Source organism: Stylophora pistillata, chromosome 5, assembly GCF_964205215.1.
Source record: "Stylophora pistillata chromosome 5, jaStyPist1.2, whole genome shotgun sequence".
NCBI lineage: Eukaryota > Metazoa > Cnidaria > Anthozoa > Scleractinia > Pocilloporidae > Stylophora > Stylophora pistillata.
In genome coordinates, this window is record NC_142523.1 from 10524998 (window position 1) to 10548480 (window position 23483).

At 42.3% G+C, this 23483-nt stretch overlaps 1 protein-coding gene across 1 annotated transcript in view; it reads left to right on the top strand.

Annotated features, from left to right (window-relative positions):
- LOC148730217 (uncharacterized) overlaps positions 1-22904 on the top strand; it is a 43843-nt gene extending 20939 nt beyond the window's left edge. The window contains exons 6-14 of the mRNA XM_088760804.1: positions 25-117; positions 762-835; positions 3617-3761; positions 4328-4561; positions 5384-5609; positions 6638-6723; positions 8017-8127; positions 11831-11893; positions 13047-22904. Coding sequence (XP_088616930.1) covers positions 25-117; positions 762-835; positions 3617-3761; positions 4328-4561; positions 5384-5609; positions 6638-6723; positions 8017-8127; positions 11831-11893; positions 13047-20215 — 8201 coding nt within the window. The 3' untranslated portion in view covers positions 20216-22904. The remainder of the gene's footprint in view (positions 1-24; positions 118-761; positions 836-3616; positions 3762-4327; positions 4562-5383; positions 5610-6637; positions 6724-8016; positions 8128-11830; positions 11894-13046) is intronic.
- The last annotated feature ends 579 nt before the right edge of the window (positions 22905-23483 follow it).

The window sequence follows — 23483 nt, forward strand, 5'->3', positions numbered from 1 at the left end:
AATGCTGGTGTGCCTAATTGACAGGTTCTACGGCTGGTAATGAAGGAAGTACTTGGTGGTCATCTTTGAAATCATGGCTTTCTTTTTCGAACAATTCTGACAGTTGTGATGGTAATGGTAAGTTCTGAAATCTATAGGTTAAAAGAGATTCCAGCATCGTACATGCATTTTGTTTGAGAAACATCCCATGTTCAGCAACCATTTGCTTCCTTCCATGTAGCAAATTATTCTGCAGGATTCTTTTGGTAGTTTTCCTAGGCAAAAGAGGATGAGATGTTTTCCCTCCCTGTTTTACCAATTTAGATCAATCCTTTGCAATTTATTTGGGTGTCTTGGGGTTTTGTTTTACCTTTGTGGCATCATAGTATGGGGATGCAGACCTCACCTAAATAAGGTCTACAATTGTTGGTGATCTCCACAGCAGGATATGGCATCTTCTTCGAGGCCTTCACTTGAAAAATTTAAGCGGGGATGCCCTTCTTTCCCCTTCCAGAGCCTCCAGGGGCTTGTACCGTGGTTTTCATAGTTGTAGCTATGCACCGCCGAATGCCTTTGGTTTGCATGTCAAGGTTGGGAAATTATGTGGGTCAAATTTTGAGAAACTGTTGGTCTGTCTGCATGTGTGAGCTAAAGGAGGGAAATTAACTCACCTTACCTAACAGGTGTATGACAGTGGTAGGCACCATGTGTCATGGAACCATCATTTGGATCATTCTTCACTAAATCAGTGACCAATCTTTTTTCATTATCCCATTATTAAGGACATTTGTCACCGAATTTATTGAGGAATGGCTGTTATGTCATAAGCATTGAACCATCAACGACTCCTTTGAAGGTAATATAAATTTTTACTGCTGTTCCGTCAGAGTGAAACCAAGACTAGATCGATGGAGTCCCGTGGATCGTGTGTATCAGCCAAATGATACTCATCCTCGGAGACCCAGGGGCTGTGGGTCGATTTCAAGTTAAGGGCAGAAGAGCCCCTGGGGACATTGTCTCACAAGACTAGTTCCAAACGGTCGCACTCGTTCTGGCATCTGATTGGTGCCAGAAAATCTTTGTGTTTTTCTACCCAATCAGAGTGAAGTGTCCTTTGGAGTCCTTTCGTGTGTTTTAACACGTACATATACAACAAGCTCTGTAGCTCGCTATGTTTGTTTGGGCCGTGCAACGAAGCTTTGCCCGAGGTGAAAAGTTTCAGTCTCAGCATACAATGTAAGAGAAATCGATCAGATTGTCCGCGAAATCTTACCGGAAATTATACTGAATACTTTCGCAGGTATCACAAGAGAACGTGTTTAAAAGTTTGCGAGGTTCGTATAAAACATAATTATTGCAAGCATTGATATGTCGCTTTAAACTTTAGATGAGATGTAAGCCTAAATCTCTGAAGATTTTTTGTATAATTTGCTGTAACTGAAACTTTTCCAATCCCGTGAAGCTATTTCGTCGCACGGGCCACGCAGGTATGTCGAGCAACTGGCGCTTACGCAACTTTTTGCGCACGCCCGGCCAAATTTTAATGTAATCTTCGCTTGAAAAAAAAAAAAAAGCTAAAAGTGGAAACTTTTGTTTATTAGATGTGGGTAGATAACCCTGTACTAAGCTGACATTTACAATAAAGGAAGCCCGCCCTTTCCATCTAATATTTCTTGGTCTTTGGTTTTGTTTTCCCTAATGAAAGCAGGATCGATTCCCAATGATCAAAGGTATTTAACTTGGTCTCCAACAATCAACAAATGAGGTGAAATGACAATGACCAAGGGACTAGAAGAGAATCCGTGGCCTTTCGAGCTCAAGAATTTGAACACTGTACACAGCAGCTGAAAGATTAAACTTTTTTCAAACCCCTTCGTTAACTGTTTGAAACACATCTCCTTTCCACGATATTCTCGATGATTAGTTTTTGTTATGATTTTAATTAGCTAATCGGAAACACAGCTAAGCTTTCTTTAAGCGCTTGCTGGAGGTCGTCCACGTACTTAACGTTCTCTGCAACCTTGGCCATATTGCGAAAGACTTTACTACAAAGCAACGATTAGAATTTGGCGCGCACAGAAAGCTAAGTAAGCTTAGGCGCCAGTTGCTTGACATACCTGCGTGGCCCGTGCGACGAAATAACTTCACGGGATTGGAAAAGTCTCAGTCACAACAAATTGTACAAAAAATCTTGAAAGATTTAGGCTTACATCTCATCTAACGTTTAAAGCGACATATCAATGCCTGCAACCATTATGTTTTACACGAACCTCGCAAACTTTTAAACACGTTCTCTTGTGATACCTGCGAAAGTATTCAGTATAATTTTCCGGTAAAATTTCGCGGACAATCTGATCGATTTCCCTTACATTGTGTGCTGAAACGGAAACTTTTCACCTCGGGCAAAGCTTCGTCGCACGGCCCAAACAAACATAGCGAGCAACAGAGCTATGTGCGTGTTAAAACACATGAAAGGACTCCAAAGGACACTTCACTCTGATTGGGCAGAAAAACACAAAGATTTTCTGGCACTAATCAGATGCCAGAACGAGTTCGACCGTTTGGAACTAGTCTTGTAAGACAATGTCCCCAGGGGCTCTTCTGCCCTTAACTTGAAATCCACTCACAGCCCCTGGGTCTCCGAGGATGAATGATACTTAGATTCTTTCTTTTATTCATTCTGAAATTAAAACGTTACATTACACATCGTAAAACAAAAAACAGCGCTTGAACGATCTAAAAGCTTCCATTTAAACTAATAGCTATCAGAGCATGAATAATAGCAAAAGCCACATAGTAAATCACCCCGGTTCTCTATACGAGTAAGTAGTACGGAGCAGTAGATCAAGTGACAGAAATAGCAAACAAACTTACTTCGTGACCGGTTTCCAACGGTACCGAATCCACATGCATAAAGCGATTATAAACCAATAAACCTACACAAAACTGTTTTCATTCCGTAATCTCCATAAACCTAAATGTGTCAGAGAAAAACGGTCCTTGAAAACTAGTTCAGAGTAAAGGAATCATTGAGCAGAGGGTAACGTCGTTTCCATACTAACTGTCAAAGAATTACTTTAATTTAATTTGTTAAATATATTGCACCATTATCTTCTCATTCAAACCAGACTACATGCAGAAAATTTAATGTATTATGATAACATCAGGTAGATTAAGCAGACTGTTTTTGTGTAGCTTACGGAAAATGTAAAAGCTACACAATAATATTATATGGGATCTTTGTCTGTCACTAAGGGTTATGTTCCCTTATAGGTGGCGAGGAAAGATTCCAGTTTGAGCTCTTTTGGGCCTTGCCGGAAGGCAAGAGAACTAAATGGCATTGAGTGTTATGTCTATCATATTTTGGTTGTTTAGTCTACTACTTTTTATGGTAATTAGTATACGTATTTGTTCCCCGCAGTTTTTAGAATGAAGGGGTATGTAAGTGTTTTTCAAAGCGATCAGATGGGTAAGTGGTTGTGAACAAATGATTATATATATATATTTTTTTTTGGGGGGGGGGAGGGGGGGATTGTCAAAGAAACATTGGTTATGCTTTGGTAATAATGGTAATCGCCAAGGTATACTAGATATGTTCTTGAAATGTGAAGGTGATTTTTTAGTTCTTCCCAAACAGGGTGGAGGACCTTGCTGGTTTACTTTTAAACCTGACCTACCCTCAGACTTTACTTCTGGAACTGCTGGGTTTGCTAGTCTGGGCTCTATTGATGTGTATAAACTTGAAAAAAAAACAAACGTTCTTGTTGGAAGAGGAATTCCTGGTAAGTAGAGTTGCCTTGATTTTAATCAAGTGTCAGATGCTCTTGATATTTAAGCTTGATGAAAAATGAAGAAGATTGGAGGGCTAGCTCAGAAATGTTAGCATTACGTAGGCATATACTTCATCTATTGAACATCTAAATCTAAGTGAGCCTTCCTTATTTAAGGCCAGTTACTCAACTAGCCCCGTTATTGTATCAGCGGTGCGAGATCGCTGTTTTTTAGATTTGATACCGACACAGCTGGTCCCCATGTGGCTCGTAGAGAAGTGAATTCTTGACTTAAAAAGGTGTATCTGAAACTAGCCCACAGATTACAACGACTTGAAAAATTTTGAGACCACCCATTTCATGAGACCTGGAGGATGTTATGTAGATCTTTGGTATCTGAGACTTACACAAGACGAAAATTTGATCGACACGGGGTTCTATTTTGAAAACCCACATTTCGTTAGTTTGCTTTCAATGCTGTGAACTGGCTTTGAATGAAATGATAGTCATAACATCGACAATAGCCTTTTTTTGCACATTAGTATAAATTGTCTAGACGTGCGTTCTGAATTTTACAGCTACTGATAAAGAAGGTTGGGTCATTGTAGAAGTGAGTGGAAAAAGTGACAAGACCGGCAAATCCAGTGATCTTGGGCAAACAAAAATTTACTATTATGATGAAGATAAGAAGGCACTCAAGCGAATAGTCGCGGAGAGAAAACAGAGTAGCGCCTTTTTTGAAGAATGGAAGACTGCTTGTGAAGGACACTCCACTGATAGCAAAGAAAAAGAGACGAAATCCCCTTGTTCCGGTAAGCAAAAGAGACAGCTTGACATCGTTCCTTATTTTTTTGGCAAAAACGCTTGGAAGACTTACGTAGAGGACTATTGGAATCCATAGTGTGTGTGCTGGTTCTTTGGCGAGATGCATGTGGCCATAAATAGGTTCCCTATGAATACACCTCTTAATAACCGAGTTCGAGGGCTGTATTGTTCGTTACGGACCGAGTTTCTTTCCGCTTGGAGTTGCACTGAATGGCTGCGGGGTTCGTTTCTGGGCTTTAACTCCGGGCGAATTTATGGCCTAGTAGAATTCATCATATCAAATGAAATACTATTCCCTCCCAAGGCACTTCGCCTCTCTATCGACGTATTGAGCTATAACACGTAAATGAATGTGAAACAAACGAGAGGTACCAGATACATTGTTATACGTAGAAAGTTATAATTAGGTGAAATAGGAAGGAAGCTATTCAAGAAGTAAAGACGAGGCCAGCGCTTACGCTCACGTGGTCAATTACATAAATTGCATAACATATTTCAGCAATGAAACCTGGTCCAGTGCTAACCATTAAGTTACCTGTAATGAAAGCGCTCTTTTACAGCTGTTTTTGTGAACCCAGCAAGTCTCTTTAGGTTCTGTTGGAAAAGTACGGCAAAACGACACTAATTTATTTAAGGGCAAGACGAGCGAAAATGTCTTCGCTACAACAACACACGAGCCATAAGGTGGATGGAATCCATATTCATCGTTAGATCGGTAGCAAATCGTCTAATGATCGGAAGCGAATTGTCTGAATAACGTTTTACCATCACTTTGCATCAAAAGTCTTAAATCAAAATTCCTTTCATAGGGTCCATGGATTCAGGGAATCCTTTATATTCACTTCAAGGCTTACTGCTGCTGGTGTATACAGCAGCGGAAACTGATGCTCGACAGTTCATTGCATTAGTATTCAATTCGTCAGCTGGAAGAGTGGTCTTTAATGCATACAGGAGTACTACTCCGTTACCAGAGAATGTTGCAAGAGCTTTTGGCCACGAAGATACCGCGCAGTACCTTGAGTCCATAAGTGAAAGGTACCGTGTGTATTTCCATAAATGCCCATTTTTATTCTAAAGTATTGAAAATGCAGCCAATGATAATATGATGGGGTGATAAAAGCTTTCTCTGTCAAAAATCTCAGAGAAGGCAATGAGACTAAGCGTGATTTTCATTAAAGCAAAGAGGGGCTCAATTTGCAAGTCCCTTTCGCACCTACTACTATTACAAAGTGCACATTTAACTGCATGTATCTTTGAGACCTTGACAATTGCCTTGCTTCATAGAATTTTACCATTTAATGATATCTGCCGGCAACTTTAGGTACAGTTGTAGTAGCTCAGGAAATTGAGAAGATTGCTTTTCTCCGATGTTTGATTTTAACGCTTTTGATACAGAAGCGTGATTCGAATTTCTGTTAGGATTACAATTCTTTAGAGACACTTTTTAAGGCAATGGAAGAATAACTTCTCAAACTGTTGATCTTGAATGTAAAGGTGGTTCCATTTACATTTGAGACTTTCAAACATACCACTGTAATTACATGACAGTTTGGATTGGAAATGGCCGGTTGATTAGATCCGAAGCTCGTGTCACTGCAGGTTGGTTGATAGTCTTAACAGAAAAACTCGTGACTTTTTCACCTCTTCACGAAGGTGAACTGATTGACCCCAAGAATTGTTTGGTGTTAACTTGAACTTCATGCAACTTTATTTCCGACTGGTTTGTCATTTACGCTGTAATTCATACTTTTTATATGTGGGTGTATTGAATCGCAACAAGAAAAGTAATGGGAACATCATTTTTCATAAGCGCAGTTGATAGAAAATCGTGGACGAACCCCAAAATACAAGCATCATAAGTTACTCAGACAACAAGAGAAGAACGCCCAGGCATCGGCTATGAATAAAAAACCAGCCTTTTTGAGTTAAAATTTTGCGCAGAGTTTCCAGTATGAACAATTTCTTTTCATTTTCAGCATTAACTGGGAAGTGAATTCAACCGAGATTTGTCTGTTGACTCGCTTGTTGGTAATACTAAGTCATAATTTGACTTTTATACTTAGATTGTCTAAAGATTTCAGCGTTAATGAAGAACACTTACAATCAAGTCATATTCTCGAGCTTGCTGATGCAGTCAAAAATCCGTCCAGTAAGTAAAAGAGATAAACCTTTCTAACTGTTATTATTTTAGTTATTTTAGCCAAATTCGGGATTATACTGCAATAAGTCATTTTGGTGCACGCTGTCTCAAACGGTTCGAGATATGCGGGGTTTTTAAATGATGGGACTTCAGGGAGAAAAGAAGTTCGACGCAAAGTGTCAAGTTTTGAATTTTGGATTGCAACGTCAACTTATGCAGCGCAAAGACTTAGCAGAACATATTTTAAAAAAAGTGGAATTTTTTTAAGCTGAACAAATTAGTTACATATAACTGAATTAATTATTGCACAATAGAGAAACTAATATAGGCAGACCCCGTATTAGGCGTAATAGTCTCGGTTTTCCCTCATCACGTGGGCACGAAAATTAAGTTCATCCACGACCCAAAGCCAACTTGATCGTGATCGCCAGATTTTTCGATAAGGCGTGTTGAACCTCAAGTTACAATAATGGAAAAGCATCTTTGTCTTCAGCCGTATTTTGTGTGTGTGTGTTTTTTTTTTTTAATTATCTCTATCTCATTCGGTTTACCAATTTACTGTCTGTGAATTTTGAAGTGGCTGAATAGTCGTTAATTAGTATATACTAAAACAGCGATACAATACAGCACAAAGAGATGATTTTAACTCATCTTTCCGGCAACGATAACGATATTTTCAGGCCCAAATCTCGCGCGAGTCCCTCGGAGGTGAAAAGTTAGCAAAAGAGAGATTTAGATCCCCGTTGTATGTGTTAAGCGCAAACGTCAAACCGCGATTAGCATTTTGAGGTTGGATGTTAGAAGCTTTGAGATTTTTCAGCCTTTACATCGACGTCAATCAATCAATCAATCAATCAATCAATCAATTTATTTAACGTTGTCAGAACGCTTAGCTAAAAGCTAGTTTACAGGTACGCCACGAAATAAAAAGAAAAAAGGAAATTATAAAGCCTTGTGAAGGTATATAAATTTAAATAAATTAAGAATTAAGAACTAGAATATATAAAGTGTAAAATGTAATCATTAAAAACAGGCTAATATTAAAATATAAGAATTTAATAATGTAGTCAACGAGTTGACGTCACTTTTCGCCTGAACAAATCAACACGTGCGCCGCCACCTTAAATTAAAAAAGGACGGAGGGTCCACCATTGAACAATGACCATTTCTGTATCTACAAGAACTTTGAGCACTCTTTAGGCTCACGTCAGTGAAGGGGGCTCGGCGAATGACTACAAAATAGTAAGGAAGAACATTATGAATGGATCTCTTTGATTTGGCTACTTTGTGTAATCTCCACAGACGACAATCATGAGGAAAACCGGTTCCCAATGGAATTAGAGGAACAAGATCAATCAGCAAAAACAACCGAAGAAGAAAATGGCTCTGTGTTCACAAACAAAGTTGGTACAGGTAAGTAAATGGAACTTTTGCCTTCTAGTGTAGACAATGCCAGAATAAAAAAAAAGAAGATGATCTACATCAGTTTCACCAGTTGCAGGCATCAGATTACGAACCAACCCATGATTCTCAAATGGCTTAAATTAACTCGAAATATGCTAAATTCAGTCGGATAAAAAACAAAGTCGAGAAAAAGGTGATGCTTTTGATACCTCAGCTATTTTCGTGCCGCAAAGTCTTTTCTTAACACCTAAAGTCTATCGGCAATACCAATGTCGAGGCCGAAATATCACTGATTTTAGCCCGAGCACCAATTCTTAACACTCCTCTCAGCGATCGCAATCATCTGTTCCGGGCATCGCTGTAATTTTAGGCGTTGTAAGGTGGAGAAGAGGGTCACAAAGATAACTCTAGAGGATAACGACTGGCGATAAAAAATCTGGGCCATATCACGTCTAATGCTTAATTTCTTTCTAATACGGTTCAAAGGAAACTTTTTACGGTTACATTCTTTACAACTAACTATGTCAATTCATATACCTAACGACTAATTGTATTTGCCGTTTTACGGCAAATTTGATACTCATGGTAAATTTGAGATCCACTCAAATCCGACACTTGGGTACGGCATTTAAACACAGCTGTGACCCAGGGGGCGGACTAATCTTCAACAGTTAAAATTCTCGGGGTTTCGGGGGGGGGGGGGGGGGGAATGTTTTTAGTATGATAATTTTCGTATCCATCCATCTAACGATCTCATCTGAAAAATTGTGATTGCACAATGTTAACCCTTGCATGACAAACGTTTGAGTGTGTTACATCTATACAAAAGCTGACGTTTCGAGCGTTAGCCCTTCGCCATTCGCTCCGACGAAGGGCTAACGCTTGAAACGTCAGCTTTTGTAATCGTTACGGTGGCCAATTTACCATTTCAACTTTGTTGATATATCCAAATTATACTAGTATCAGATTGCTGACCTTCCTCAACGTTTTCGCCAAAGAACTAGTGACCTACTGGTATAAATGATTTTATTGTCCTATTTCCAGTTCACAATAGAGCTCAATTTTTATTCAAGAACTTTCTTAGAACTTAAATACGTTCGAATGTGTGAAGGAAAACCGACTCATGGACGTGATGTAAATGTGGACGTTGCAAATTTGGCAAAGTTCAGGCTGGTTTTTCCGCGCGGAAATAAAAAGTCCCAAACTAATTTTTAAATCCTCGAAAACAAACAGTTTTTCCTCTTATTACGAGGTTAACCTGAACTGATTCTGACTTATACCGCATGTGGAAAGTGTAATTGAAAATTTTCTAGCCGTGAGCTCCAAATTAAACGAACAGGACCCACTTTAGACTTAGAGGGCCACGCTCAACCAGAATGCCTGCCGTGTGTGTAATATTACCCGAAAAAATCTTCGCAATCTTGTTCGAGAAACGGCTTTTCATAACCTCATCTAGTTTCTTCAAGTTTTTATCGTTTATCTACTAAGTAATTTTTTCGTTTCATTCCACGTTCACGATTATGAAGCCATCGAAAAAAGGTCGTCCTGTAGGATGGAAAGCCACTGTATAATATAATATGGCTGACTAGATCGATTTAAAAGCATGGAAGGATTAAAAGACAGCTTTCGGATTTGGCAAAAAAAGAGCAGCGGGTCTGCTGAGGCCCTGCTACACATCATTTAGGAGGAAAGTCAAATAAAAAGCTCCTCTCGGCACTTGGGTGACCGTCGGAACGTTTGCAATCAATCTTAGGCCTTATCCCAAGTAAGTTTTTAAAAAACCTTTCACTCCCGATGGGATAAAATTCAGGAATACATTTCTTCTAAGTTTCATCTTGATATCCCCCACTATTTAAGCGTAGTTTGAAACACTGTTGAGTTTTTATTAAACGTGGAGTGTGAGCATCTTATTCATAGAAGGCGTAGCACTTCTCCTCTTATGGATCCTTTCCTTGCGCTCGATAAATGACACCGATAAAAATTAAAGTTTTTGTAGGTCTTCTTCTCTTTTTGATGCGTTTTGGACGCCAAGGGTCGAATTCCCTTTTAAACCTCTCGCGCTCGTACGCTTTTGTTTTCAAGAATATAATTTCTGAGTCTGAATACCAATTGTATCGTGGTACAATGTACAGAATGTAGCTGTTTGCCTTTCTTACAAATTCTTTTATTGTCTTTGGTTCTGTACTACAGACAGAAAACATCGTCTATATACCCCTTTTTAAGTAACAACTTAGTTGTGCTCTGGGTGATGATACTCTTTTTCTATTTTTTGCCTTTAAAATATTAGCAAAAGCTACTGCCGTTTTGCTATTCTTTGCCGTTAACGTACGGGTTGTGCGAAAAAATACCGAGTTTTTCGGAATATAACGATAACAGTGGTGCACAAAATACACTAGTTGAACATGGCCTTTTGAACCACATCTCAATCTCCTCCATACGAACTTATCAAATTGATACGAGCTTGCTTTCTTGTGGACGTTTTACAAGCAAAGTTCATTTGCCTCTACTCGTGGCACTGATTTCCGCCATTTTACGGCTACAGACGCTCGTTTCAGTTCTCGTGAATTTTCTAGAACAATGAAGCAGGTCTGGGGAAAAAACTTTAGGTCTGAGTTCACTAAAATCTTCAAAATGATTGACGCTTGAAACGACCTGCAGAGTGGGGAATGAAAACACAGCCTGGTGTCTAGTCTGGTTGATGCTAGAGCTGCTACCTGTCCAAATCTACTCTCTAATCAAAGCCTTTTGTGGGGTGGCTGATGGATAAACTGGAGTAACCAAAGAAAAGACAGCTAAATAAAAAAGAGAGAATGGGAATTGGTGTATTTGGCGAATTGAAAGCTATTTGGAGCGTTAGAAAATTTCATAAAAAGGAAAAAAAATAAAGAATCATTGCAGCATCATCGTTTTTACCATATCAGTGGCTATTTCCATTATTACCATCTTTGTGCAGCCTCCATCCGCGTTATCGGGAAAAATGTATTGAACGAATCGTCCACAGTCGATTGATATCGTCGCTTTAAACCATCGAAGCTTTTACGATGTCGCTGTGAGCATCATCGCGTTCAGCGTTGTTTAGGAATCCGATGTCCATTTTCGTCGTTAGTGTTCCTAACTCAAAGAGTTCCAGTTTTCAACTCTAAAACCCTAACCCTAAAACTTCCCGACTGACTCCTACACCTTATGGAATGATTACACGTCATCCATGGGCCAAAAGTAAAACTTTTCTTTGTTACAGATTTCAACTAGGAGATAGTTACCTTATTCCTGACAAAAATATTAAATGACCGTTTTTAAATTTCAACTATTTTTCATCCAGGCTGCGGCCCTTCAGTATTTTCAAATATTAAAGATAAGTAAGTAAAGTAAAGTAAAGTAGAACTTTTATTAAATCCATATGGCAGTCATCTAAGGCTGAATTGCATGAATTAACAAATTCCATTAATACAAAGCTGTATCGCTCCGACAAGGAGCTCTTCTAGGAGGTTGTGCCTGTGCTAATTCTGCTGCTACAGCCCCTACTGTTTCTGTTAGATGGGAGACTCTAACACCTTTAGAAGTCGCTTCCCAGTTTGTTGAAAATAGCAGCGAAAAGCCAGCAACTTTCCCTAACCATTGTAGCTTGGTGTTCTTTTCCTTCGAGGGTACTTGTCCTACCCAAATGACTTTTTCTTCATATTTTCTTCATCAACCATTACAATTTCCTCAATAGGAAGTGATGTCACTCCACAACCTTCCGAAGAAAGTGTAGACTTTAAATACGATTTTTTTAAAGGTAAGACAAAGTGACAACTTCCTCCTTCAAATGCAAGTGTAAGGTTTAAGTGTGCAAGGGAGACTATGTGTGATTTAGAATTTGTTTGATACTCACTTTTTGGAGCCCTGGGATAAGGGTTGCAATACGAACATCACTGGGTCGTCTTCAGCAAACATTTTAGTCTGTGGATAGTACAAGATCCAGATCGACTCTCATGAATTGATAGTCTTACCTCCATAGCTGCTAATCACACACCATCCTCCTTGTCATGCTCATGGGTCATTAAGAAGGTTGAATCGAATTAGGAGACTTCAGGAAAAGCTTACTTGACGCATTGTTGTTTGATGTTTAAAGGAACTTCCGGTCCATATCATTGAACGCTTATCCCACGATGGTGGTATACAAGAATTGTTTTTCTTTAACTTGTAAAAATTATGCCTCTTTGAATTTCGCGATAGTAACCCGGTTTAAGAAAGATTAACCCAGTCCTATTTTACGGACGTTAAAAGATCAAGAAGCTCTTATAAATAATTTCAGCGCCGTTGAACTGTCCATGTGGTCAAGATGAAACTGAGAGACAAACTGGAAAACCCTAAAAGGAATTTTAAAAGCTATTCGTAATCAGTGATTGCATATGAGCAAACATTAAAAAGCTCAATTCGTTTATAACTTGAAAAGCTTTAATTATTTCTCTCTCAATCTCGGCAAAAGTGTTATTCTAAATATTCGGAATTCAACCTTGTTCACTTTTAAATCGGTCAACTGGAGACAAATGTTTGACGCATTGACCTTTTCAACCCCCTATGACTTCAATTCTATTTCTTTTAACTTTGTTAAATCAATCTTTTCGCCCCCTTCCGCTCAAAACGATGTTGTATCGTGATTCCTTAAACTTTTATCTGTATCAGGTAACATGATTTAATGAGGGTCGAGGTTTTCGTCAATGACTTAGGGTCTGGTAGAAACAGGAGTGTTATTTTGCACATAAATAGAACTCTTCAAACATTTTGTGTCAACTAATTGTGAGGATGAACGATGATTGTGCTCATCAAAGAGCTTCACCCCTTAATTACAATTAAAAAGTAGTAATAGCACAGTTATAGTTTCCATGTTTTTTATTGTAAATTTTTGTCTGTTGGGTAACAAAAATATCCTTTTTTATTTCGCGAAGAGGAACAATGCAAGTTATTGGTGTCCTCTTTGGAATACAGTGCAGAGCAACTGAATTACTACAGGATCTGTTACATTGTCACTGATGTACTAGCTGAAGGCCTTCGAACAATCTTCAAACAAGAATGGGACAATCGCTACAAGGCAACTCTGGGAGAATGGAAGGATCAGCCGAAAAATGGAATGGACTTTGAGAGCCATGAATCCCCACGAAACAGAAGTAGAAAGGCCCGTCTCTTGAAAACTATGATCAATGGTGACAGAGCGGAATGGGATTGTACCATGCTGTTTTATTCCATTCTTTATTCCGATTCCATCTGCAGTCTCCATCCAGCTGTTCGGTCTAATGTAGATGTTCTCAGAAATTTTCGCAATGAAGAATTTGCGCGCATGCCACGAGGCCACCTTTCCAGCAGAGATTTTCAAATTGCGATTTTAAAGGTAACTACTGCATTTCTGTCGCTCGGTCTTCCCATTCAACAAATCCTTGAAGTCCAAAAACATACAAGTTTCCCAACGGAAGAGTTAAGAAATGTTCTCAAGAAAGTTAACGACCTTCAACAGGAGGTTCAAAATAAGGAGACAAAAATTCAACAACAAAAAAAGGAACTTGTTGAAAAAGAAACAAGACTTGAAGAAAAAGACAAGGAACTTGAAAAAAAAGAGAATCAGCGGCAGACGTTTGAAGAACAGCTGCAAACCAAAGTTCCCCCATTTTGCATTCTCCCTCCTGAACCTGCACATGACGTCTCCCCTCGCGAATCTGATGTTGGTAAAATCATACAACATCTCAAAGCACTCAAAAGCTCCAACAATCAGAGCTTCAGCACCTTGTACTTATCAGGAAACCCTGGAAGTGGAAAATCTCAGCTGGCTCGACTAGTAGCCAAGCAATTTTTCGACGAAAGCAAAGAAACTCCCTCTGGGGTTTCATTTGTTATGACGCTTAATGCAGAAAATTCAGAGACACTTTTGGAATCGTATGTCTCTTTCGCTCGAAACTGTAAATGTCCGGATCACTCAGTTACAGACACTTATAATTCCAAAGATCTGAACACAGAAAAGAAAATTGCAAGTCTCAAGACCCTGATAAGCGCAAAAATTGGGCTTTACACTTCGTGGTTACTAGTAGTTGACAATGTCACTAATCTGTCCCAGGTATATACTTGTTTGACAGATTTAGCAAACCAGCAATGGATGAGGGGCCAGTTATTGATAACAACGCAAGACACCGCGTCTATTCCTTTGACAAGTTCTTCCATTCAGCAAATATCAGTAAGTGAAGGGATGCTTCCTGACGATGCCAGCTCTTTGTTAAGGCTCCTTTCTGGTGTCACTGATGATAAGATGGAAAAAGAAATTGCACGGTATCTGGACTACCTGCCTCTTGCTTTGGCCGGCGCCGCCGTCTATGTAAGACAAGTTCGGGAAGGTAAAAGAGCTCCAAACTTCGGCTGGACCGACTATCTAAAAAAACTTGAAAAAGGACAGCGACGCACAACTGAGAACATTCTAGCCGAGACAAACCCAAGTTACCCAAAAACAATGACCACAGCAATAACACTCGCCTTGGAAAAGGAAATTAGTTCCGACAGAGTTATAAAGCACTTGTTCGCTTTTCTCTCTCTTTGTGCGCCACAACCAATATTAACAGATATTGTTGTCGAGTACTTTATGGAAATGGAAAAGGAATATGAAAATAAAGATGCAATTGGCGTAAAGATAAAGCGATGCCCATTGTTATTGTTTGACGAAGAGGAGAGCGGTGTGTACATTCGAGTGCATGGAGTCGTCCATTACGTTGCTAATTCAGTAACAAAGAAATGTAGAAAGGATGAGAAAATCAAATCCATACTGGGAGCTGCTTTATCCCTCTCCAGATTTGAGGATCAAGATTCTCTAGTCATTGGCACGAAAATTGTCCCTCATTTGGCAAAAGTGATTACAGACGCCAACCCCTTCTTTTCTAAAGAAGGAATATCGCAAGTCGCTCAAATTGGTGGATCGACTTTGCAGGACTATTCTAAGGTCTTTACAACTCTCGGAAATATGTGCCTTGAGCACTCTCAATATCCAGCTGCAAGAAGCTACTTTACAGCAGTCCTAGCAATCGCCGAGTTAAGAAACCCAAGTAATGAATTACAAAAAACAGATATTTATGATGCCCTGGGCATTGTCCACCTGCAGCTGGGTGACCTAAAGCAGGCAAAAGACTTTCACGAGCGAGCCCTAGATGTTCGGCTGAAAAAGGTCGGACCTGAGCATGTTGATGTCGCAACGTCTTATAATAACCTGGCCACTGTCCACCAGCAGCACAGTGACCTAAAGCAGGCAAAAGACTGTTTCGAGCGAGCGCTGCATGTTTGGCTGAAAAAGCTCGGACCTGAGCATGTTCATGTCGCAACGTCTTATAATAACCTGGGCCTTGTCCACGGGCAGCTGGGTGACCTAAAGCAGGCAAAAGACTGTCACGCGCGAGCCTTGGATATTCGGCTGAAAAAGCTCCAACTTGAGCATGTTGATGTCGCAACGTCTTATAATAACCTGGGCCTTGTCCACACGAAGCTGGGTGACCTAAAGCAGGCAAAAGACTTTCAAGAGCGAGCCCTGGATGTTCGCCTGAAAACGCTCGGACCTGAGCATGTTAAAGTCGCAACGTCTTATGATAACCTGGGCGTTGTCCACGAGCAGCTGGGTGACCTAAAGCAGGCAAAAGACTTTCACAAACGAGCCCTGGATGTTCGGCTGAAAAAGCTCGGACCTGAGCATGTTGATGTCGCAACGTCTTATGATAACCTGGGCCTTGTCCACGGGCAGCTGGGTGACCTAAAGCAGGCAAAAGACTTTCACGAACGAGCCCTGGATGTTCGGCTGAAAAAGCTCGGACCTGAGCGTGTTGATTTCGCAACGTCTTATGATAACCTGGGCCTTGTCCACGGGCAGCTGGGTGACCTAAAGCAGGCAAAACACTTTCACGAACAAGCCCTGGATGTTCGGCTGAAAAAACTCGGACCTGAGCATGTTGATGTCGCAACGTCTTATAATAACCTGGGCCTTGTCCACGAGCAGCTGGGTGACCTAAAGCAGGCAAAAGACTTTCACAAGCGAGCCCTAGATGTTCGGCTAAAAAAGCTCGGACCTGAGCATGTTAAAGTCGCAACGTCTTATAATAACCTGGGCGTTGTCCACGAGCAGCTGGGTGACCTAAAGGAGGCAAAAGACTTTCACAAGCGAGCCCTGGACGTTCGGCTGAAAAAGGTCGGACCTGAGCATGTTGATGTCGCAACGTCTTATAATAACCTGGGCGTTGTCCACGAGCAGCTGGGTGACCTAAAGAAGGCAAAAGACTTTCACGAACGAGCCCTGGATGTTCGGCTGAAAAAGCTCGGACCTGAGCATGTTGATGTCGCAACGTCTTATAATCACCTGGGCGTTGTCTACGAGCAGCTGGGTGACCTAAAGCAGGCAAAAGACTTTCACGAACGAGCCCTGGATGTTCGGCTGAAAAAGCTCGGACCTGACCATGTTGATGTCGCAACGTCTTATGATAACCTGGGCCTTGTCCACGGGCAGCTGGGTGACCTAAAGCAGGCAAAAGACTTTCACGAACGAGCCCTGGATGTTCGGCTGAAAAAACTTGGACCTGAGCATGTTGATGTCGCAACGTCTTATAATAACCTGGGCCTTGTCCACGAGCAGCTGGGTGACCTAAAGCAGGCAAAAGACTTTCACAAGCGAGCCCTGGATGTTGGGCTGGAAAAACTCGGACCTGAGCATGTTAAAGTCGCAACGTCTTATAATAACCTGGGCGTTGTCCACGAGCAGCTGGGTGACCTAAAGCAGGCAAAAGACTTTCACAAGCGAGCCCTGGATGTTCGGCTGAAAAAGCTCGGACCTGAGCATGTTGATGTCGCAACGTCTTATAGTAACCTGGGCGTTGTCCACGAGCAGCTGGGTGACCTAAAGCAGGCAAAAGACTTTCACGAGCGAGCCCTGGATGTTCGGCTGAAAAAGCTCGGACCTGAGCATGTTGATGTCGCATTGTCTTATACTAACCTGGGCCTTGTCCACGAGCAGCTGGGTGACCTAAAGCAGGCAAAAGACTTTCACGAACGAGCCCTGGATGTTTCGCTGAAAAAGCTCGGATCTGAGCATGTTGATGTCGCAGCGTCTTATAATAACCTGGCCGTTGTCCACGAGCAGCTGGGTGACCTAAAGCAGGCAAAAGACTGTCACGAGCGAGCCTTGGATGTATGGCTGAAAAAGCTCGGACCTGAGCATGTTGATGTCGCAACGTCTTATAATCACCTGGGCGTTGTCCACGAGCAGCTGGGTGACCTAAAGCAGGCAAAAGACTTTCACGAACGAGCCCTGGATGTTCGGCTGAAAAAGCTCGGACCTGACCATGTTGATGTCGCAACGTCTTATGATAACCTGGGCCTTGTCCACGGGCAGCTGGGTGACCTAAAGCAGGCAAAAGACTTTCACGAACGAGCCCTGGATGTTCGGCTGAAAAAACTTGGACCTGAGCATGTTGATGTCGCAACGTCTTATAATAACCTGGGCCTTGTCCACAAGCAGCTGGGTGACCTAAAGCAGGCAAAAGACTTTCACAAGCGAGCCCTGGATGTTGGGCTGGAAAAACTCGGACCTGAGCATGTTAAAGTCGCAACGTCTTATAATAACCTGGGCGTTATCCACGAGCAGCTGGGTGACCTAAAGCAGGCAAAAGACTTTCACAAGCGAGCCCTGGATGTTCGGCTGAAAAAGTTCGGACCTGAGCATGTTGATGTCGCAACGTCTTATAATAACCTGGGCGTTGTCCACGAGCAGCTGGGTGACCTAAAGCAGGCAAAAGACTTTCACGAACGAGCCCTGGATGTTCGGCTGAAAAAGCTCGGACCTGAGCATGTTGATGTCGCATTGTCTTATGCTAACCTGGGCCTTGTCCACGAGCAGCTGGGTGACCTAAAGCAGGCAAAAGACTTTCACGAACGAGCCCTGGATGTTTCGCTGAAAAAGCTCGGATCTGAGCATGTTGATGTCGCAGCGTCTTATAATAACCTGGGCGTTGTCCACGAGCAGCTGGGTGACCTAAAGCAGGCAAAAGACTGTCACGAGCGAGCCTTGGATGTATGGCTGAAAAAGGTCGGACCTGAGCATGTTGATGTCGCAACGTCTTATAATCACCTGGGCGTTGTCCACGGGCAGCTGGGTGACCTAAAGCAGGCAAAAGACTTTCACGAACGAGCCCTGGATGTTTGGCTGAAAAAGCTCGGATCTGAGCATGTTCATGTCGCAACGTCTTATAATAACCTGGGCCTTGTCCACGAGCAGCTGGGTGACCTAAAGCAGGCGAAAGACTGTCACGAGCGAGCCTTGGGTATTCGGCTGAAAAAGCTCGGACCTGAGCATGTTCATGTCGCAACGTCTTATAATAACCTCGGCCTTGTCCACTGGCAGCTGGGTGACCTAAAGCAGGCAAAAGACTTTCACGAGCGAGCCCTGGATGTTTTACTGAAAACGCTCGGACCTGAGCATGTTAAAGTCGCAACGTCTTATGATAACCTGGGCGTTGTCCACCAGCAGCTGTGGGACCTAAAGCAGGCGAAAGACTTTCACAAGCGAGCCCTGGATGTTCGGCTGAAAAAGCTCGGACCGAAGCATGTTGATGTCGCAACGTCTTATAATAACCTGGGCCTTGTCCACCAGCAGCTGCGTGACCTAAAGCAGGCAAAAGACTTTCACGAACGAGCCCTGGATGTTTGGCTGAAAAAGCTCGGATCTGAGCATGTTCATGTCGCAACGTCTTATAATAACCTGGGCCATGTCCACGGGCAGCTGGGTGACCTAAAGCAGGCAAAAGACTTTCACGAGCGAGCCCTGGATGTTTTTCTGAAAACGCTCGGACCTGAGCATGTTGATGTCGCAACGTCTTATAATAACCTGGGACTTGTCCACGAGCAGCTGGGTGACCTAAAGCAGGCAAAAGACTTTCACAAGCGAGCCCTAGATGTTCGGCTAAAAAAGCTCGGACCTGAGCATGTTAAAGTCGCAACGTCTTATAATAACCTGGGCGTTGTCCACGAGCAGCTGGGTGACCTAAAGCAGGCAAAAGACTTTCACGAGCGAGCCCTGGATGTTCGCCTGAAAACGCTCGGACCTGAGCATGTTAAAGTCGCAACGTCTTATGATAACCTGGGCGTTGTCCACCAGCAGCTGTGGGACCTAAAGCAGGCAAAAGACTTTCACAAGCGAGCCCTGGATGTTCGGCTGAAAAAGCTCGGACCTGAGCATGTTGATGTCGCAACGTCTTATAATAACCTGGGCCTTGTCCACCAGCAGCTGGGTGACCTAAAGCAGGCAAAAGACTTTCACGAACGAGCCCTGGATGTTCGGCTGAAAAAGCTCGGACCTGAGCATGTTGATGTCGCAACGTCTTATAATAACCTGGGCCTTGTCCACAAGCAGCTGGGTGACCTAAAGCAGGCAAAAGACTTTCACAAGCGAGCCCTGGATGTTCGGCTGAAAAAGCTCGGACCTGAGCATGTTGATGTCGCAACGTCTTATAACAACCTGGGCCTTGTCCACACGAAGCTGGGTGACCTAAGGCAGGCAAAAGACTTTCACGAGCGAGCCCTGGATGTTCGCCTGAAAACGCTCGGACCTGAGCATGTTAAAGTTGCAACGTCTTATGATAACCTGGGCGTTGTCCACCAGCAGCTGTGGGACCTAAAGCAGGCAACAGACTTTCACAAGCGAGCCCTGGATGTTCGGCTGAAAAAGCTCGGACCTGAGCATGTTGATGTCGCAACGTCTTATAATAACCTGAGCCTTGTCCACCAGCAGCTGGGTGACCTAAAGCAGGCAAAAGACTTTCACGAACGAGCCCTAGATGTTCGGCTGAAAAAGCTCGGACCTGAGCATGTTGATGTCGCAACGTCTTATAATAACCTGGGCCTTGTCCACAAGCAGCTGGGTGACCTAAAGCAGGCAAAAGACTTTCACAAGCGAGCCCTGGATGTTCGGCTGAAAAAGCTCGGACCTGAGCATGTTGATGTCGCAACGTCTTATAATAACCTGGGCGTTGTCCACGAGCAGCTGGGTGACCTAAAGCAGGCAAAAGACTTTCACAAGCGAGCCCTGGATGTTTGGCTGAAAAAGCTCTGATCTGAGCATGTTCATGTCGCAACGTCTTATAATAACCTGGGCCTTGTCCACGGGCAGCTGGGTGACCTAAAGCAGGCAAAAGACTGTCACGAGCGAGCCTTGGATATTCGGCTGAAAAAGCTCGGACCTGAGCATGTTGATGTCGCAACGTCTTATAATAACCTGGCCACTGTCCACCAGCAGCTGGGTGACCTAAAGCAGGCAAAAGACTTTCACGAACGAGCCCTGGATGTTTGGCTGAAAAAGCTCGGATCTGAGCATGTTCATGTCGCAACGTCTTATGATAACCTGGGCCTTGTCCACGGGCAGCTGGGTGACCTAAAGCAGGCAAAAGACTGTCACGAGCGAGCCTTGGATATTCGGCTGAAAAAGCTCGGACCTGAGCATGTTGATGTCGCAACGTCTTATAATAACCTGGGCCTTGTCCACCAGCAGCTGGGTGACCTAAAGCAGGGAAAAGACTTTCACGAGCGAGCCCGGGATGTTCGGCTGAAAAAGGTCGGAACTGAGCATGCTGATGTCGCAATGTCTTATAATATGGCTGAAAAAGCTCGGACCTGAGCATGTTCATGTTGCATCGTCTTAAAATAACCTGGGCACTGTCCGCGAGTGGTTGGGTGACCTAAAGCGGGCAAAAGATTTTCACGAGCGAGTGCTGGCTGTTCGGCTGAAAAAGCTCCGACCTGAGCATGTTGATGTCGCAACGTCTTATAATAACCTGGGCCTTGTCCATGAGCAGCTGGGTGACCTAAAGCAGGCAAGAGACTGTCTCGAGCGAGCGCTGGATGTTTGGTTGAAAAAGGTCAGACCTGAGCATGTTCATGTCGCAACGTCTTACAATAACCTGGGCACTGTCCACAGGCAGCTGGGTGACCCAAAGCAGGCCAAAGACAGTCACGAGCGAGAGCTGGATATTCGCCTTAAGATATTCGGTCCGGAACACGTCAAGGTAACAGATATTTACATAAACCTAGGTGATGTGCACAATTGTCTCGGTCTCAGCCAAGAAGCAAAAGGGTGTTATGATTTTGCATAGGCGATTTATGTGAAGAACTTTAGCCCTGAAGATGAGAAAGTGAGATTTGTTCAGAATGCACTTGCTTAGCTACGTACAGCAGAACTGAATATTGGTAACACATAAAGTTCAATAATCATAAATTCGTAATTATTTAAAGCGTTAGGCTCGTGACTCGTGGATCAGCGAAGATCAAATCGGAATTGAGAGTTCAAACAAAGATATCAAGACTTCAGTTTACAGCATACTTATACAGATTAAGTCCAGCAACACCTAATTGTGGTGCATTGTAGTGTAGAAAATTTAAGAAACAACAGACAATTTCCTTGTACGCAAGACTTCTAGCGATCAACATTACAAGTTAAAGAGCCAGTCAGAGTGCATTCAGTTGCGTTTGACACGTGCTGCAACCGATCTATAAAAGGCAGAGCTAAAAACCCCATTCAAATCTCAAGAACTTTTGCAGGCTCACTCTTCAAACCATAGCAACGTTAGACTAAAAATGGCAGAATATTTAAAAAATTGAAACGCCCTGTGGTTTTTCCCCCTAGATCACGACACTAGTAGAGAAATTACGCTTCAAACTTTCACCTCGGATGTCTCTCAGAACGGGCACAAAATATCTTTTGCACACCATAGTTTCATCCTTGCTGATATTAACCGGTCTATCATCGAAGTTCGATCGTCAAAATGCATTTGGAGTAAGTTCGGCTACGTTGATCTCGACACGTCAGCTGGACGGTCCTCAGCGATAGTTTTATCATATTTTGCTTTAAAAAAAGTGGTTTTGAAGTATCAAGGATTAATCCTTTGAATTGTTTTAAAAATTGCGCCATATCAATTATTATTAAAAACTGGATCGTTGGATAATGCAATTCAAGACTTTATGGGCTTAGCCATTATGATATAGGAGCCAATATACCATAATCTACAAATATGATAAGTGTACGCGTTTGCTTAAAATCAAAAGGGAGCTAAAAAGAAGAGAAGAGAAGATTTGTCTAATATCGTGGGGGTGTTTTTAATAAAACAATTATTCCACTCGCGCTTGTTGGATATGAGATGACTATAGCTAACTCGGCGCTACGCGCCTCGTTGGCTATCTATCATCTCATATCCAACAAGCGCGAGTGGAATAATTGTTAAATACATACTGTTGCTATGGATTTATAACCGTCTATGTGACATGCGCAGATGTTATTAAACTTTGTCTATGTAATATAGAATTAGACCCTGTCACTGGCTGTCAGGATTTGAAAATATCGTCTGTGACTTTATTGCAATGAACGTTGGACTTTTCTCGGAGTATGGTTCCTCTAGAACCTATTAAGTTTAATTTCTAGTTTTGACATCGAAGTAATCCTTTAAAATTTGAAAATTGTTCATAGTTTAAATCATGACAACCATAGTAATTTTTGGCGTGCTTTACGTATTGTAATCTTTAACTAAGTAGGCTAATTATTAAAGGAGTTAAGTAATGGCACTTCTGCAGTCGATGGTGTTGCGTTTTGGTGGTTGAAAAGATTGGTTGTTAGAACAATAGATAAAACCTATAATTCCGTTTTGCAAAAACCGCGCGAATGCACAGAATCATACTCTATTTGTCAGTCATTTTCGCGGTGTGAACACGAGCTTGTTGATACACAAAATAAAGCAGGAGTGTAGGCCAGTTTACGTAAGGAGCACAGAATTCGAATGTGTGAAATCCTAGCTACGCCACTACTTGCCAACCTAAAAAGCCCTTGTTTCCATAAGCATCAAAAAAGCTCTTTAGTATATTCGATGCCCAATCAATCAAGATAATGGTTTGAGAATTTGTGTAATGCTCTACAAAGCAAATCTGCTTTTGTTTGAGGGGAACAGAGCCTGGCACTATGGGAGGTCGGTTAGAGCTCGAAAGACGATTGTCGCGTGTGGTTCGCAGCATCCTCCTGCGCGCATTTCTCGTGTTTGCCTCCGCTGGCCTGAAAATGCCACTTCTCCTTCGCAGCCGTTCTTTAGCTAAAAGCTCCTTCGTAACGAACAGTATTCCTTTCCCTTTCTTTGAGGGTATAGACCCTTACAGACTATGCTAGTAAAAGTGGCACATTATTATTTTTTAAATTTTTTTTTTTGCTCAAGTTCCTTTGCAGTAAATGGCTTGAACCCGGGGGTAACATGTGAAGGTGTAGTCTGATCCTCCGGCTGAGTGTAGTCCTGAGAAGGACTGTTGTCGGTGGTAGTGACTGACGTTTCGACAACCTGTGCGGAAGT